Source organism: Vulpes vulpes, chromosome 16, assembly GCF_048418805.1.
Source record: "Vulpes vulpes isolate BD-2025 chromosome 16, VulVul3, whole genome shotgun sequence".
Taxonomy (NCBI): domain Eukaryota; kingdom Metazoa; phylum Chordata; class Mammalia; order Carnivora; family Canidae; genus Vulpes; species Vulpes vulpes.
Window position 1 is genome coordinate 72,805,540 of NC_132795.1, and position 19,909 is coordinate 72,825,448.

General features: G+C 37.6%; 1 protein-coding gene across 1 annotated transcript in view; it reads right to left on the bottom strand.

Moving 5' to 3' along the window:
• VWA3B (von Willebrand factor A domain containing 3B) overlaps window positions 1–19,909 on the bottom strand; it is a 201,851-nt gene that overhangs the window by 38,175 nt on the left and 143,767 nt on the right. The window contains 3 exon segments of the mRNA XM_072742949.1: window positions 3,017–3,221; window positions 9,395–9,445; window positions 14,015–14,133. Coding sequence (XP_072599050.1) covers window positions 3,017–3,221; window positions 9,395–9,445; window positions 14,015–14,133 — 375 coding nt within the window.

The following is a 19,909-nucleotide window of genomic DNA, read 5'->3' on the forward strand; positions in this document are numbered from 1 at the left end:
ATAGCCATGAGATGTTTTGTGATAAAATATTTGCATTCTGCACAAAAGACATAGTTTTCTACAATGGAGGGGAAAAGTGAGATTTGTTGGAGAAAAAACTAAAGAAAAACAGAGTCAAAACAGAATCAAAGAATCCAGAGCAGCAAATACAGAATTTAAAATCAAGCAAAGCCAGTATCACTTAGCAATGACTAAAACCAAAATGATGAAACTCAAAGGTCAGTTCTTTGGGTATATTTTTTTGGGAATATATAGTATATTAATACTATATAATAGTATATTATACTATTATACTATTAATACTAATTATACTAATTTATTTAGTATTATACTATTAATACTAATTTATTAGTATAATTTATTTAGTACTATACTAATTTATTTAGTATTATACTATTAGTATAGTATAGTACTATACTAATTTATTTAGTATTATACTAATACTAATATACTAATATACTAATACTAATAATACTAATTAGTATTATACTAAAACTAATATACTAATATACTAATATACTAATACTAATAATACTAATTTATTAGTATAATTTATTTAGTACTATACTAATTTATTTAGTATTATACTATTAGTATAGTATAGTACTATACTAATTTATTTAGTATTATACTATTAATACTAATTATACTAATACTAATACTATTATACTAATTAATACTAATAATACTAATAATAGTATATATACTATTAATATATAATAGTATATTATACTATTATACTATTAATACTATTAATACTAGTATATTAATACTATGTAATATACCAAAATTACACAGAATTCAGTAAGATTTCAAATGATTTATTCCAGGTCTACACACACCCACACACAGTCAGAAAGGGAGTATTATATTGGCAACAAGTATTTAGAGCCCCAAAATATTCATGCCCTTTGAACCAAGGATTCCACTCCTGAGAATCTGTCCTAACAGAATAAACCAAATGCACCATAGAAGTCATTAATACAAGTGAAAGAAAACTGAAAATATTCCAAATGTCTAATACTCAGTGAAGAATTAAATAAATCAGGGTAAAATACATGCCATGAAATATTATATAACCACCAAAAATTAATCTGAATATTCAGAAAAATCTGAGAAAGCATATGAGCTAATGCCAAATAAAAAAAGCAGAATATGACATTTTTCTAAAGAAGACATACAGATGGCCAACAGACACATAGAAAGACGCTCAATATCACTAATCATGAGGGAAATGCAAACCAAAACACAAGGAGATACCATCTCACACCAGTGAAAATAGCTAGTATCAAGAAGAAAAAAAACAAGTGTTGGCAAGGATCTGGAGAAAAAGGATCTCTTATGAACTGTTAGTGGAAATGTAAATTGACAAGGTACTGTGGAAAAACAGCATGGAAATTCCTCAAAAAATTAAAAATAGAATTACCATATGATCCATTAATTTCACTACTGGGGATTTACCCAAAGAAAATGAAAACACTCATTCAAAAAGATACAGACACCCCATGTTTACTGCAGCATCATTTACAATAGCCAAGATATGGAAGCAACCCAAGTATCCACTGATAGATGAATGGATAAAGAAGGTGTGTGTGTGTGTGTGTGCATGTGTGTGTGTGTGTGTGTATACATATATATACCCAGTGAAACATCACTAAACCATAAAAAAAGAATGAGATCTTGCCATCTGTGACAAAAAGGATGGACCCAGAGGGTACTATGCTAAGTGAAATAAGTCAGACAGAAAGAAAAAAACCATATGGTTTTACTTGTATGTGGAATCTAAAAAAAAAACAAATAAAAAGAAGCAGAATCAGATCCATAAATACAGAGAACTGATGGTGGCAAGAGAGGACGGAGTGGGGGGATGAGCAGAATAGGTGAAGGGAAGTGGGAGCTACAGGCTTCCAGTTATGGAATGAGTGAGTCCTGGGGATGAAACATACAGTGCAGGGAATACATGGCACTGTAACACTCTGTAATGGCACTATAATAGCATTGTGTGCTGACAGAGGGTTGCTACACTGTGGTGCACAGCAGAACATATTAAATTGTCAAAGCCTTCAGCTTTGACACTTGAGACTAATTAACATCACGTATCACCTATACTGCAATTAAGGAAAAGAGCCGAATATGAAATGATTATGGAAACCCTGTTTCTATGTGAAAAAACTTAAGGAGGACAAGAAAGCTAAAAGTAAGTGATCCACAGTGGTAATAACAAGGCAGTCAGATATTTTTTCTTTTTGAAAGGTATGTTTTATTAATAATAATTACTAACATTTATGGGGGGTGGCTTTCAACATGAAGTATTTTAAAAAGTCATTTTACTCTCATAATAGCCCTATGAGGCAGATACTAATAATATTATTATTTTACAGATAAAAAAACTTAAAATCTAAACAAAACAAACAAAAAAACTTAAAATCTAGAGAGCTGGAGTAACTGGCTAAGATAACATAGGGATTAGGTGCAGATCTGCGGCTGGACCCTGGTCTGGCTCATAGCAAGGTTCAGGCCTTTGGTCTCCATATTATACTTCTGCTTAGTTTTTTTTTTTTTTTTTTTGTTTTTAAGATTTTATTTATTTACTCACTAGAGACACACACACACAGAGAGAGAGAGAGAGAGAGAGAGAGAGAGAGAGGGAGGCAGAGACACAGGCAGAGGGAGAGCAGCCTCCACACAAGGAGCCCGACGTGGGACTCGATCCCGGGACTCCAGGATCACACCCTGGGCTGAAGGCAGGCACTAAACTGCTGAGCTACCCAGGGATCCCCCTTAGTTTTGTTTTTTAATTAAAAGGAGTGTTGTTTAAAAAAGAAGGTCATAGTAAAATCAAATGGCATTTCCTTTATGTTGAAAAGAAGTCCTCACACACTTTAACTGAGTTGGCTTTAACTCTTATAGAAATCAGTGTGGAGGAAGGTGAGAGGGAGAGGAAGGCCAACACAGGGATGGCAATGATTTGGGACAGGAAGAAGGGAGGACATATAGACGCTTCCAGGGCACCTACCTCTCCTTGTGACTTGTTTGCATGATTCTCCTTCTTGGCAGCCTCCTGGAGTTCCATAGCCTGTTGGATGTACATTTTCCCAGCGAGGATTTCATTTTCCAGCATCGACAGCTCCTTCAATGAAATGGGCCAATTCAACCGTTCTAATGCCCTGTTTAAAGCTGCCTTGTTCTCTAAGTACCGCATGGGCTTATATGCATCTAATCTAAAAATAAAAAAAAAAAAGGAGGAAAAAAGACAAAGAAAGTGATCATAATAGAAAACACATGGAAAGATGGTTTTCCAGCAAAACCTCCCCTGAGAACCATCTCTCAGACAGATGTCAGGTTATCAGCTGACAGAACCACAGGCACACTCGACAGTCCATCAAGACTGTGGTAGCTTACATGAGTTAAAAATAACCATCTCTGTGAATTATGGTAGGCATTCTTCCCTACTACCTAATCTGATGATCTGATCTTGAAGAAGTTTGATATATATTGCTTTTTTTTTTCCTCCAAATTTTTTGGGCATATTTGGAGCCCATTCCCTTCTGCCTAGGCCTACCATTTGGCAGGACCAAAATTGAGCTTTGAAGAGATTTCACACACTGTGCCCAGGAATAACTCTGGGAAACAGAGCAAAGCAAAGGGAAGGGAAGTAAAACAAAAGCCAAATATTTGCCTCAGTGCAGTAATTCTTTTACCAGCTCATTCTAGCTATTTGGATCTCCTCTTCTCCTTTTATTTTTTTTAAAGATTTATTTATTTATTTATTCAGAGAGAGCGAAAGAGAGGCAGAGACACAGGCAGAGAGAGAAGTAGGCTCCATGCAGGGAGCCCGACGTGGAACTCGATCCCGGGTCTCCAGGATCACACCCCGGGCTGCAGGTGGCACTAAACCGCTGCGCCACTGAGGCTGCCCTCCTCTTCTCCTTTTATAGGCCTACATAGGGCTAAACTTTCTGGCTTCGTTGTTTTGGTATACAAAGAACAGAAGGCAAACTTTCTATGAGCTGATGAACCCAAGTATGACTCCAGGGGAAGCCAGTGTGGTGTGATGGCCCAGGTCCTGCATACTACTTCCAGTCCAGCTACTGCTACATTTGACACTCCCATGGAGGGAGAGAAAGAAAAGGAAGAAGGAGGAAGCAGGGAGCCAGGAGGAAGAAAGAAATATAGAGGGAAGGAAGGGGAGGGCATTTCTTAATTATTTTCTTACTGCTTAAAGGGTGACTTTCTTTAGATTTGGGGTGTTGGAAGAGTACATTGCAAACCCAGTAAAACCAAAGGACTCAATCCACAAGCAAACCTGTCAGATAACAGCAAAAATTCTTATTAAAAAAATCTAAATTGGAGTGATGTCAGCAAGATGGTGGACTAAGAAACCCAAGGCCCCCATTCTCCCCTAAGAGATATGGACTCATCAATATATGGACCAAATTCCCTCTATGAGAATTCCAGAAACCAGGTAGGAGGTCACAGCACTCAAGATAAACACAAAGCCAAGAAGAATAGTAGATTAAAGTGGATAGAAAAGATTGTTGCATTTTGCCTAGGCTAGTGCCCCTGCTTCCCTGGCACAGTGCAGTGTAATTAGGAGAAAACTTGTAAGTTGTGGCTTCCCCCTTGGAAGGGACAGAAGAGAGGAAACACACATCCAACATTCTGGCTTTCTGGGGGACTTCCCAAGAGACTGGTTTCCATCTCATGTGACTCAGAGCACTCAGTACCCTCTGGATACCATTTTAGGGGTAGCTAATAAAAAAGGGGTGTTCCGTGGCTTGTTACAGCACCAGACACTGAAATACCAAAAATAGGCACCAGGGGGAGTAAGAGATTATGGGCTCCTGAGAGGAAAGGGGCCAAACCTTTTTTTTTTTTTTAAATAATGAGAAAACACACAAGCCTGGATAAGGCACTCTTCAGAAAAGGTTTGAAGGATTCCCAGAATCTCTAGCCCAGAGGATTGGTGAAGGTCATTCCTTGTAAGAAGCTATTCTGTATAGACTAGACTGGGAGAGGTATCTGGTTTTTTCAAATACTCAAATCTCCACTGAAGATTCTGAGGCATATAAAGAAATAGGGAAAGGTGGCTCAATCAAAGCAATAAAATAAGTCTCCAGAAATCTTTCCTAAAGAAATGGGAGCTCTCTGAACGACCCGACAAAGAACTCAAAATAACTGTCCTAAGGATGTTCAGTGAGCTCAAAGAGAACACAGACAACTACATAAAATCAGGAAAATGATGCATGAACAAAAAGAGAATATCAACAAAAATACAGACAGAAACTATAAAAAAGAACCAAGAAAATTCTGGATCTGAAGAATAACTATGAAATGAAAAATTCATCAGAGAGTTTTAAAAGTCTTGATCAAGCAGAAGAAAAAAAATCAGCAAATTATTGCTACTTTAAGTCATAAACTATTACAAGAGACAAAGAAGGGCATTATATAATGATAAAAGGGTCAGTCCACCGGGAAGATATAATTATAAATATATATGCACCCATTGAACCCAATGAACCCAGAACTCCTAAAAATATGACACATTGACAGAATTGAAGGGAGGAGAAATAATAAAAGTAGGAGATTTCAATCCACATTTTAAACTATTGATGTAACAACCAAACAGATGGTCAATAAGGAAAGAGTACTTGAACAATACCATAAGCTGATTGGACCTAACAGATATATGCAGAACATGCCACCAGCCAACAGCAGGATACATAGTTCTTATGTTTAGACATGAAACATTCCCTGGGACAGGCCACATGTTAGGCCACAAAACAAGTGCTAAAAGTTTTCAAAATCACAATCACTTAAAAAAATCTTCTCATCACAATGGGACAAAATTAGAAATAAATAGCCTATGGAAAACTGGAAAATCCAGGAACATGTGGAAATTAAATACCACACTCTTAAATAGCCAGTGGATCAAAGAAGAAATTACAAGGGAGATTAGAAAATATCTTGGGATACCTAAAAATGAAAACACAAAATAACAAAATGTATGAAATACTGTAAAAGCAGTACTAAGAGAAAAATTTATTGTGCTAAATGCTTACATCAAAAAAGAAGAAAGATCTCAAATAAATAACCTAAATTCATACCTAAAGGAACTGGAAAAAGAACTAAATCCAGTTAGTAAAGGAAGGAAATAATAAAGATTAGAGCAGAAATAAATAAAATGCTGTATAGAAAAACAATAGAAAAAAATCAGTGAAACTAAGAATTGACTTTTGGAAAGAACAACAAAACTGATAAATGCTCAGTTAGATTAACTGAAAAGGAGAAGACTCACACAATCAGAATCAGAAAGGAAAAAAGGGACATTATAACTCATGTTACAGAAGTAAAACGGATTATGAGAGACTACTATGATGAGTTATACACCAACAAATTGGTTAACCTAGAAGGAATGGATACATTTCTAGAAACATACCATCTGCTAAGACGGAATCACAAGGAAATAAAAGAAATTCTGAACAGACCTATAGCTAGAAAGGAGATTGAATAAGTAAGCAAATACAACAAAGATAAGCCCAGCACCAAATGGCTTCAAGGGAGAATTCTACCAAGCATTTAAAGAACCAATCCTCCTCAAATACTTCCAAAATGTGCAGAGGAGGATACATTTCCAGACTCATTCTATGAAGCCAGCATTTCCCCATACCAAAGCCAGACAAAAATACTACAAGAAAACTACAGACCAATATCCTTTATGAACATTGATACAAAAATCCTCAACAACATACTAGCAAACCAAATTCAACAGCACATTAAAAGGATTACACACGATTAAAAGTGAGATTTATTCCTGGAATTCAAGGATGGTTCAACATATAAAAATTGATGAGATACATCACATTAACAGAATGAAGGGCGGGGGGAAACCCCTCTTGGTTACCTCAAGTGATGCAGAAAAATCATTTCAAAAAATTCAACACCCTTTCATGAAAAAAAAAAAAAAAAATATATATATATACTCAACAAGCCAGAAAGAAAAGGAAACTATCTCAACATAAGAAAGGCCTCATATGGGACACCTGGGTGGCTCAGTGGTTTAGCACCTGCCTTTGGCCCTGGAGCCCCGGGATCGAGTCCCACATCAGGCTCCCTGCATGGAGCCTGCTTCTCCCTCTGCCTCTTTCTCTGCCTCTGTCTCTCATGAATAAATAAATAAAATCTTTAAAAACAAAATGAAAGAAAGGCCTCATATGAGGAGCCCACAGCTGACATCATCCTCAACAGTGAAAAACTGGAAGCTTTTCTTCCCAGGTCAGGAACAAGGCAATGTCCATTCTGACCACTTTTATTCAACAAAGTACTGAAAGTCCTATCCAGAGAGATTGGACAAGAAAAATAAAATACATCTAAACTGGAAAGAAGTAAAATTACATCTGTTCACAGATGGCATGATTTTATATGTAGAAAATCCTAAGGATTCCATAAAAAATACTGTTAGAACTAATAAATAAATTCAACAAAGTAGCAGGATAAAATATCAACACAGAAAAATCAGTTGCATTTCTATACACTAATAATGCATAATCCAAAAAGGAAATTAAGACAACAATCCCATTTACAATAGCAACTAAAAGAATAAAGTATTAAGGAATAAAATTAACCAAGGGTGTAAAAGACTTGTATACTGTAAACTATAAAATGTTGCTGAAAATAATTTTAAAAGATGTAAACAAATGGGAAAGACATCCCATGTTCCTGGATTAGAAGGCTTAATATTGTTAAAATATCCATACTATCCAAAGTAACCTACAGATTCAATTCAACCTGTAAAAATCTCAATGGCATTTTTTTGCAAAAATAGAAAAAAAACATCCTAATTCATGAAACCTCAGGGGATTCCAGATAGCCAAAACAATCTTGATAAAGAACGAAGTTGGAGGCCTCACATTTCCTGATTCCAGAACATCTTACACAAAGCTACAATAATCAAAAGGCTGTGGTATTGATATAAAGACAAACATGATCAGTGGAACAGAATAAAGAGCCCAGAAATAAATTCTTTTGTATGTATATAGTCAAATGATCTTCATCAAAGGTGGCAAGACCTCGTTCTGGAGGAAAGGACAGTCTCTTCAACAAATGGTTCTGGGAAAACTGGATATCCACAGGCAAAAGAATGAAGTTGAACCCTTAACTAATACTATATATAACAATTAAGTCAAAACAATGGATTAAAGACCTAAACAGAAGACCAAAAACAATAAAACTCCTAAAAGAAACTAGAGGAGGAAAGCTTCATTGGATTTGGCAATGCTTTCTTGGATATGACAGCAGAAGCACAGACACAAATGCAAACAGACAAATGGAATTACATCAAACTTAAAAACTACGCAACAAAGGAAACCATCAAGATGGTGTCAAGATGGTGACAACTCTCTTCAGAGTTAGAGAAAGTATTTGAAAATCATCTATCTGATAAGCAGTTAAAATCCAAAATACATAACGAACTCCTCTACAACAACAACAACAACAACAACAACAAAATAACCGAGTTAAAAAGTGAGTAAAGAACGTGAATAAACATTTCTCCAAAGAAAATATACTCATGGTAAACAAGCATGGAAAAGGATACTTAACGTTATTGATCATTAAGAAAAATGCAAATGAAAACCACAAGGAGATACCATTTCACAACCACCAGGCCACCAGAATGGCTTTAGTTATTAAAAAAAAAAAAAAAGTGAAATAACAAGTGTTGGCAAGGACGTCAAGAAACAAGGACCCTCATATTTTGCTGGTAGGAATGTAAAATGGTATAGTTGCTATGAAAAAGTCTGATGGTTCCTCAAAAAATTAAACATAGAATTACCCCGTGGTTCAGCAAATCACTCCTAGAAATGTTCTCAAGAAAAATGAAAACATATGTCCACACAGAAACTTTTACATGAATGTATATGGCAGCATTGTTCTTAACAGCCCCAAGATGGAAACAACTCAAATATCCACCAATGAAAGAAGAGAGAAACAAACTGGTATATACATACAATGAATCCATACTGAGGCATATAAAGGATACTACGTATGCTACAACTTAGAAACATTAAGTTTTTACAAAAGTAAGGAAAAGAAGATAGACACAAAAATGTCACATGTTGTAGGATTCCTTTCCTATGATAGATCCAGAAGAGGCAAATAGACAGAAATTGGAAAACAGACTAGTGGTTACCAGACAGGGAGAGAGGTATGGAGGATTACTTAACCAGTACACGGTGTTTCTTCTGAGGTAGATAAACTTTTGAAACTCGAGGGAGGTAGTGGTTTACACGACATTTTGAATAAATACCATAGAACTGTAAGCTTTAAAACAGTTAATTGGAGGTTATGTGAATTTCACCAAAATAAAAAAGAAAGTGGAGAGATGCTGGCTTACTTTTCTTTTTCTTCTTGAGATAATGCTCTCCAAACAATTTTATTCAAACGTCTGTTTAAAAAGAAAAAACAATAATTACTTGGTAGTAGTAGTTCATTTCATGGCAAAAGGCTGATCCCAGGCTCTGAAGGACACTGCAGGCAGAGCCCAAGCCAAGGGACACATGCACTGGACCATGTCACTGCTGTGTGCTTACAGATATTGAAAATGAGTATCTATCTGCCTCCCTTGGCATCACCGCAGAAACCTCCTAGCTTTGTGGCAATCGTGTTCAATATTAAAGGAGGGCATGGCTCTCAGCTCAGTCAGGTAAAACCCGAGTAAAGAAATGGCAGTAAGCAAAATTGTTGTCATTTTCTCTGCATGAAGTCGCTAAACACCCCCTGTTTTTCTTCCTGTGGAAAAGTACAACTGTGCCCTTAGTTTACCTTCTATAGACATTCTTCTACCTGGATTTTCAGAGCAAAAGCAGTTGGGGGGGTCATAAATAATAGGATCGGGACACATTTTAGAGATCAATCAGGCTGACCTTCTTGTTGTCTAAGCAAGGTCATTGAGAGGGGCAAGCACATGAAGTGCCCTGCTCCTTCGTCACTGCTTGTTGCTAGTGGCAGTGCTGAGACGTTCTGAAGCTTATCACTGAACATGTTTGTGGAGTGAGGAGAGGAGGAGGCTGGAGCCAGTGGTTTCTATGGGGCAAACACAGCTCCTTTCCTTGTTACAAATCAGTGATGCTTCTTTCAGGGGTGCCAGCCCAAGTCTGTTCCCCCTTCCTGTACCACTACATCACTATCCAAAGCAGGTTTCCTAGAGTACAGAGCACAGAACACTGGCCCCGGAGGGCTGTGAGCTGGTGTTCCATAAAAACAAAAACAAAAACCACCATGCTTCCATAAAATTTGGTAGGAGAATACTGTCTGTCTCCAGGAGGCAGACCTGGACCCAGGTCTCTAACCCCTGGACCCAGCAGCAGCAGCACAGGGCGCTGAGAACACTTCGAGTGGTACTACTCTGCCTGACCTCCCTTCGTGAGCCTGGTGAGACCACGGGAAGGGGGTCTGGCATGTGGTGAAGAGCACAGGCTCTGGAGCCAGACGGCCTGGGTCCAAGCTCAGCTGGCTTCTCCTCTTATGAGCTGTGAGACTTTAGGCCAGCAGCCAACTCTGTAGAATGTGGATAATAATGGCATCTCCCTTCTAGAGTTGCCATGAGGGCTCATTGAGCCAGTGTGGGCACAGCACACAGAACCTGTCTGACACGGGTAAATGCTCTGTGATATCAGCTGTCAGGAAGCAGGAAAGAAGCCATCTCAGGGCTTCTGTCTTACCTGGATGTTTTGGGTTCCTTGGGGCCTATTTGGAAATTGGGTTTTTTTAATTATGAGTTCATGTATCAATAAGCAGGGCTTCTAAGACTTGCTTAAATGATTCATGGGACGCATTTTTGACTTGTGTGTGTATGCTTCTCTGAAAACAAAACGAAAAATACAACTTCATTTAAAAATCCCCTAAAATCTAAACCTTGAAAGTGGATGCAGTATAGTAGGGAGGCTGGGAGTGAGGACACAGGATTTGGAGCTACATGGCTCTGGGTTCAAATCCCAGTGCTTCTACATTGCTGTTGTATGATCCTGTGTTACATAACTTTTTGAAACTCTGTTTTCTTATCTGAAACAAGGATAACACCACCTACCTTGGTGCTGGGAGGATTGAGATGTACATACAAAGTGACCAGGAATAACTCAGTGTTTATTCCCTCCAGGTTCTGAGGATGGGCGAGGCTTGGAAACTGAGAATCCCTGAGTGAATGTGGGTCTAATTAGCTAGCACATACCACTAATTTTAATTCAATCCTTTAGAAAATACTCTTCTAAAAGCACACTTACATAACCTTGTAATCCCCCTATTTTCCATCTATACTGAAATACTTCAGAGCACAAAGAGCAGAAAAAGTGGGTGCATGTGAAGTGAGGGCAGCTGAGAGCATAGATCCTGGCTCCCAATTGGCCAGGTGATGGTGGGAAAGCCACAAGAGGTGTGGGATGAGGCCATCCCTGCGGGATGCTGAGAGGGCACGGGACATGAGGGCTTCTCTGAGGCTGGTCCATCCCTTGATTCACAGATTTTACTAACCACAGTTTTCCTCTTTTTTTGTTTTAGGAGAGTGAAATTTGGTTGGGGGATTGCATTCACTATAGCTCTCTATATCTCTAACTGACAAATCTACTTGTGCCAAGAATTGCCAGACTTTGCAAAGCAACTTGTAACTAATAACCTTTCAGAAATCTAACCAGCAGGCAGAGCATATAGGAGGTCATAGGCAGAGGTTACTAGGCATGGCCACAGCCAGATTAGATCTGATGCTTCTCCTGTGGAACTGAGGGCTGCAGCCTTGACCTTACACTTAAAATCAAAATACACTGCTGATAAATGACCCCAGAAGCTAGCCAGACCTGGCAATCCTCACTCAAAGTTTATACCCAGACACACAAAGCCAAAATTGCTATCTCAATTCTTAAAATATTGAAATAAAAGAACTCCCAACACACAGCCACTAAGTTGACTAACATAGCTAGTTATGTCACTATTTTAGCTAAAGGGCTGTGAGCTTCCCAATTGTGTGGTCATCGCTAACCATACAAATTCAGAGTTGTATCTGGCTTGTGATGGTAAACTCCTTAGAAATGCCATATTGTGGACAGAGTGGGAGTAAACCAAGTTTCATTAATTACTTTTCATGGTATGTGTAATCTTTATAAAGCTAGAGAGCGAGATGGGAAAGGGAAGTGACATGCCAACAAAATTCTTAAATACTACTGAACGCAAAAGATCAGGAAGTTTTGTTCTGTATAATATTAATGTTAATATTATTAAACAATATTAAATAACTCATTTAATATAAACATCACATTACCACATATTAATTCAATGATATTGAATTTTAAATAATATTAATATTAAAATTAATGTTACTATTAATAACAATTTAGTATAACATTTCTCTAAGAATCCTAAAAGGCTTTTCCAGATTCACTCACTGGAAGTAGGAAGTGGGACAACTCACTATGTCTGTATTTCGGTTTTGCTATTTGGGAAGGAAGAATCCTTGTCTTTCAGAGAAAGAACACAGGGGGAAGAGCTGCATGACAACTATATTCAACGTATTTATGGTTATTTTAGGATCAGCAGATTCAAGGAATGAAAGGGGAAAGTAATTAACACTAACTAGATCAAATTAAATTCCAGTAGTCAAATACCTATGTAGCAACACCTGTGAGGGAGAGGCAATAAGGGGGGAAAACAAGGATGCCGAGCACCAGCCCTTGGAAGTTGATCTCCTTGCAGGGGAGGGAGGAGCCTATGCAGAAGCTGTGAGCCCTCTGAGGGCCACATGCAGGGTGGGTGGTGGGTCACTAGGGATGGGCCTCTCTGAGGAAGCCCACTGGAGCTGAGGCAAGGTGGGAGTGAAAACAGACCAACTGCAGGACAGGAAGAGGGTTGTCATTGCTGGGAGGCCAGAGAAGGCCTGCCTGGTGCAGGAGGAGACGCAGAGCAGAGGGGCAGCCCCTGCGTGCCGGGGATGCAGGAGAAACCAACAGAGCAGAAGGTCGGGCCCATGGAGAAGAGTAAGCCTTGGCATAGTTCATTGTGTCTGCAAGAGACATGAAGGGCAGACAAAGACTCAGAGGAGTCCTAAGGAGCCTGGAGGCAGCTGAAGGAGCTCATGTAAGACAGTCTCCATTCTTCTGTGAGGGCAGGAGAAGGCTCCCATGAAAGATTTGCAGAAGCCTGTGATGGGCCTGGTGGGGAAACGCCAGTGTCTGGACCAGATTGTGCACCTCATGTGGCAGGAGGGGAACACACATGACACACATTGCAAAATGACAACAGAATAGCATATGCTGGCTAGGATATGTCATTAACTTTTGTGTACTTTATTTCATTTCTCACCCCTACGTGGTGGGAGGTGAAAATCCAGTTGCACAGCTTCCAGAACCAAGGAAAGACCTGCCTGGAGACAGAGGGCGTGCTCAAAGTTTAGGTGCTGGGCACAAGGGATTAATAAAGTGCTAGGAGTGGGATGGGGCAGTGACCACAGAGCTAGGCCAAGTGTGAGACTGGGCATCTACCCTTGTGAGAAGAGACCACTTCTCAGCATTAACATGGGGACTAAGACTATAACTTTCACTGTAGTCAACTTGTCTTCCTGATCTTGGGAAAAAAATGGTTTACGTAGTAGGAGACATTCATCTCCATTATCTCCTTATTGTGGAGTTTCATTAATCACTTTACAACATCTGAGGTGCTGAAATGATCAAATTCACACTGCTAATAGGAAAACTTTAAGGATCTCAGGGAAAACATGAGATTTCTAGAGATTTTGGAGAGGGAAGGTGGTTCCTTTAAAATTCTGTTGGACTTTTTCAGGTCATATACTTCATGTAGTACCTGGCACAGAGGAAGCACCTCTGTTTGTGGCTGCTACTGCTAATATGCCTTCTGGGAAATCACTAAATAGCTGCTCCAGGTAAAGGAGAAAAATCTAAGCTAAAACAAAAGAAAACAAGCCCAAACAAATAAATTCCACAGCCATTACAGAGTTGCCAGGAATAATACTCACTTTTCATAGCTCTTAATTGCCTGTTCCACTTTTTGCTTGTAGATATTGAGCTTGACTCCTTGGGGGTTAATTAATGTCATCTTATTGGTGTCGTTGGACACATGTGCCAGAGGGAACACCTACACATTGATACCAAAGGAAGGTGTCATTTGATAGGTTAACATGTGCCTTCAAAAATAGATATACATGGCCATACAGCATGTTTTTCTAACTACAAAATCAATATAATTACAGAAAAATTAGAGAATACAGAATATCACAAAGAAAAAAAGTAAGAATCCGAGGTATCTTCACTAACCCTTTCCTTCCAGTTTTAAAACTATATATTTTTAAAATCACCACCACCACCACACACACAAAACAATAGTTTCAGGAAACTCTCATCTGACTCAAATATCATCTTCATAAGCCCTTGTCAAATTGATGAGAGCGAGCAATTTCTAAGAAAAGGGATTGCCTACCTTGTAAATTGCTACTTAGGTTAAACATCTTTTTCATATATTTATTTTACATTTTGTTTTCTCTTGAAAATATCTGATTATATTTGACATTTTTAGACTATCTTCTTGTCAATTTATAAGAGATTCTTAAAAATGACATATAGAGAAGCCTTAATGATCACATTTTATAAGCACAGCAGAGGAGCCAGAGAAAGCTCCTTTTTTATTCTTTCTGTCTGCATTTGGTGCCTACTTTCAGGTTTGGGGATGTCTATGATTCCAAGCCACCTTAATAATACCTATAATGTTATTTATTTACCTCTTTGTCTATTACTTCTCTCTCCCTAGTAGAATGTAAGCTCCATCAGAGCAGAAACTTCATTTTACTTACTACTGTATTCCCATTACCTAGAACATTGGCTGGCACATAGCGTGCCCTCAACAAATATTTGTTGGTAAATGAATAAATACATATTCATAAAGGCATATTCCTTATCTTAATATTTAAACAAAAAAGAAAAGTCTAACAGAATACCAAGCTATAATATTGTTTCAAAATTAAATATGATTCCAACTGTAAGCAGCATGTAGGCATTTTGAAAATGTGGAGAATAGCTGTTGAGAAGTCAATTTTTACTTTCAATCAAGATGATACGGTTCATGTTTTTATGTCCCCTCTTACATTAAAAATTATACAAAAATTGTATTGTTATTGCTTAAGAAAAAAAATGCAAGAGAATGGAAAGGAGAAAGGAAAGAAAAAAAATGTCAGATGCATGGTTGCTAAATTTCTAGATACAAAGCTGAATGGAACTGTGAACAAGTGAGCAGGGCTAAAACTGTGGACATTCTGGCTCTGTGTCTAAAGAGAGCAGGGGAGTGAGAGCACAACCCCTGGAGAGCAAGTAGGACTGTGAGTGTTTTGTAAGAGAGGGCCCAAGTCAGGCTCACGGCCTGAAGCCCATGTGGTATGAGGATCTCTCATTCCTTGAAGAAAACTCTGCCAAGTGAGAGAGGACACTGATGTAGTAGCCTCACCACCAAGAACAGCCCTCTATATCTATCACATTCTAATACCACCTTGGAACAAGACTCTAAACGCCAGTGAGGGGGGTATAGGAGGATGGATTTAGACAACTGCAAAACAGAAGGAGAAAGAAAAATACATTTTAAAAATCTTGTTAAAATGATCCACTATCCTAAAATTCCAAAACATATGATGAAAAAGTGCAAAAATAATGGCTGAGAAAATCAACAATGAGAATGTCACTTCACTTGAGAAGAAATTAATCTTATGAGCCATCTAACAACGACTTTCCGGTAGTTATAATTAAAATTAATTATGATTAGGTTGTTCAAAGAAGTAACAGTTATATAAAAGTACAAAAACATACAGAAGTGCCATAAGAAATAGGCAGGAAAAAGAGTATTTTAAGTAATAAAATAAAACCTATCTTGGAATAAAAGGACATTGAAGTAGAAGACTACATTATTAATTTTGTAATTTAAACATCAAGCCCAAAACAAGAAAATAGGCAAAGATTCAGAAAACTTAAGTGAAAGAAATGAGGAGGCTGTGAAATCGAACCTCACTACTTGTCAGATACAGAAATTCAGCATGTGGCTTCTAGAACAACTTTTGTCAAAGGAAAGAGGCCAGAACAGTAGGTTAAAAGGTGAGTTGACTGGGCTTTGAACACTGATTGAAGCTTGCAGTAATGGAAAAAAAAAAATCCACAACTCTCAAAATAGAGCTACATATCACAAAAACTTTCAGAGGAAAAAGAAATCAATCTTCACAAAACGAAAGACCTTTACAGTTTTATCACCCCTGGAAAAAATACCCCCTTAGAAGTCTATAAATAGCTCTCCAGGTTTGCCAGCATATGGCCCAGATGGAAGTCAACACCATAACATTTAAATTAATGTTCTACTTCCCTCTTTTGTGGTTTTGGATTTCATGCCTTGCATGGCCATCATGTACTTCAGTGTGGTAGTAGTTCAAATTTGGTTTTGTGCATCCACTCTCATTCCTTTCTGCATGCAGATTTAGGGAAAGACAAAGTCATACTCCACACCTTCAGTCTGCGGTCTTGGTTTTTACAACATGGTGGTCATATGGAGGTCCCATGGGATATTCTCTTTATGATGTCAGATGCAGTGTGACTATGAGGTCATAAGGGGCATTCTCATAGGACTTGAGAGGTCAGAAGCAGGTCTGCCCAGCTTTTGCAAGGAAGCACTTGGGGAGGAGAGTGCAGTTATGAAGAAGCTGACAGCTCTGTTTGGAAGGAAATAAAACCTGATCACCTCTCCTCTGAAAATGGTTAACCATTTGGTAAGCCTCTTTTAAGTTAATCTCAAGAGAATTAAAGTAGGTAATATCTTGAGGCTCTCTTTTGTTGCCAAATATTGTCCAAAAGGTCTCTTGATTTTCATTATAAGAGGTAATAAGTTAATAGCTAATTTGGGTTGATTCTGTTAGAATTTTTCCTAATGTTAGGCCCATAAGCAACCACTATATTTAAGAATAGTTTTGGCGGTGTCAGAATGGCCAAGTGGTCTAAGGAGCCAGACTCAAGAAGAATAGTTTTGTCAATAATGGTAACAGTGTTTTTCCTTTACTCTCTGCCAATCACTAAGCACTCTACATATTTTCTCATTCAGTCCCTATATAGATATATACACTGAACTGCAGATTTTGTTATATGGCTTTTTACTCTATTAAACTCTGCTGTTCTTTATTCCTTTAAAAAAAAAAACTACTAGTTTTCTAGCCTAATACAGGTACAAAGTAACCATTTATTGAATACTTGAAAGACTAAAACTATATGTAAATTAAAGTAATGCTCAAGGCTCAAAATAATGCTTATCTTTTTTTTTTAAGATTTTATTTATTTATTCATGAGAGACACACACAGAGAGAGGCAGAGACACAGGCAAAGGGAGAAGCAGGCTCCCTGCAGGGAGCCTGATGTGGGACTCCATCCCGTGACTCCAGGATCATGCCCTGGGCCAAAGGCAGGCGCCAAACCACCAAGCCACCCAGGGATCCCTGTTTATCTATATTGTAAAACATAACGAAGTCTGGATTCCACCAAATTTGAATTCTTGGTCATTAAAGCATGGGATGAATATAACTTTGCTATTTTTAAAGAGGTATTTGCTAGAAATATGAATAAAGTGATAAGGTTTTCAGAGATTTAGCTTATGTAAGTAAAACAATACTGAAATAATGAAAGAATAGAAAATTAAAATGAAGTACACTTTAACATAGCAATTGGCAAAGTTTTTTTTTAATGTACTGCTCTTAAGTGATAACAAAATTGACATTGTTAAAATTCCAAGTAAATTGTACAATAATGGGGGAATAATTAAATAAGTCGCAGTAATTCATATTATTATTAGTGCAAAATTAAAAATCCATCCAAATATGGTCATTACAAGGGACTATGTTCATAATGTATGCGAAATGAAGGAAGCAGAATAGAGAACTGTATGCACAGGTATTAGTAGTTAAGGTCATACTACAGATAGAGTTCCTCCTGTGTTTATCAGCAACCCTAGATTTTGAAAATGAGAAAGCAGTATGAAACTGGTGTTTATATATATTTTGCTCAACCCTGGCTGAATTCACCAGCTTCACTTTTTTAAACTAAATAAGCTCTTCCAACAAATATCCCAGAGCTTGTTGCCAGATTGGCCAAGGAGAAGTCTGATGGGATATGTGTAAAAAAAAAAAAAAATACAAAAGCTGAGCAAATCCTGCATGGATAATTCTGAACACAGATGCGGTGGCTTTATAGACGGTGCAGTTGCACAGGCTTCAGAGTGCGGAAGCTTAAATATCTGCTTTCAAACTGGAACATCTCCAGTCTCCAAACAACAAATGAAAGCAGGACCACAGAATTACTGGTGAAGGAGGAGTGTGTTGACAAGATCATTCATAAACCCATGAAAATATGTTACTTACTACAGGGTAGATTATGTCCCACATTTTTCATACAAGCTTTTAGAAAATAAAAGGTTGTTCTTTTCAACTTAGTGAGCATTTTAATTGGCATAGTAGATAAGCATGTTTTGACCTGGAACAGTGTCCACTGTAGACTACTGAGTAAAAATGAAGGCACAAAACTATATATTCAGTTTTACTTCAGTTTTGGTAAAACAAAAACAAAGAATAAAGGATACATTTAGAGCAAAAAAGGTCTGGTCAGACAACCACCAAATGATTCATCAGTGGTGGAATTATGACTTACTCTTTTTCACTTACCTGTATTTTCTCATCTTTATACCCAGTGAACATATATAGCTTTTGTAATAATTGTCTTTTTAAATTTTTAATTAAGATGTCTATCAATACATAATTTTGTTATGTTCAATGCTACTATATATGACAGCAACAAAATGTCCTTGACAGCATCCCTAACCTTTTTGTACCTAACTTCTTTATCAGCTAAATGATGAGATGAATAGCAACTTACCTAAGTTGCTCTAACTTTCAGATACAATACTTTGATGATATCAAATGGTTTGCTCTGAACCTAATATGAGGGCTCATCATGTACTATATTAATGGGATTGTGCCATGGCCTCTCAGGAGAAAATGACAGAGCTAGAGTGCAGGCCCAGGGTATCTGACCACAGTTATATCCTAATGAACTCTGATTATGGCAAAGCGGGAGGCCTTGAAGGGATACTGTTAAAGAACATCATGATGTTGATGATGATGTAAACTTTCCAATGATACAGATTAATATTCCCAAATTATTTCATCTCTTTGAAGCAATTGGCAATAAAGAGCTCTGAATTCCAGATTCATCAAATAACTAAAACAATTTTATTCTGTATATGACTTGGTGATGAATTAATCTTTTTGAATAAGCTACGGTAAAATTATCTGGTCCACTGGAAACCAAAAGTGCCAGTTAGCATCTTGTAATGAAGAGTTGCTAGGGCAACCTCTCTGCTCAATATTTCATTTCCAAGGTGACAGATTTGATGCTGGTCTGGGAAACATTGAAAAACCAAAACATCACTGTGTTCCAGAAGAAGAAAGAACCCATACATAAGTCATGAATGAAACAAAGACCCAGGGACAAAGCCAAACACTGCTTTATAATTTGGCCCCCACAGATGTGGCCGTGCACAGAACACAGGAGTTAGAGTCAATTAAAATTCTCAGTGAAGTGGGGTAAGATTCAGTTTTCCTTTTCACCTCCATTCTACTTTTTTGTCTAATTTTTTCATAAAACATTAGGTCCAAATCTCAAAAAGCTATACATCTCACTAAGGAGTATATATTTTTAGGTTATTGTCTTCCTAGTCTTTCTATTTCCAAGTGAAGGTCTCTTCCAGTCAGAGGAAATGTTAAGGAATAAAAGATGTTAAGTGTACTTTGAGAGTGAAATTGGTATTTACTGCAGTATATTCCATCACCATCATGATTGTTGTT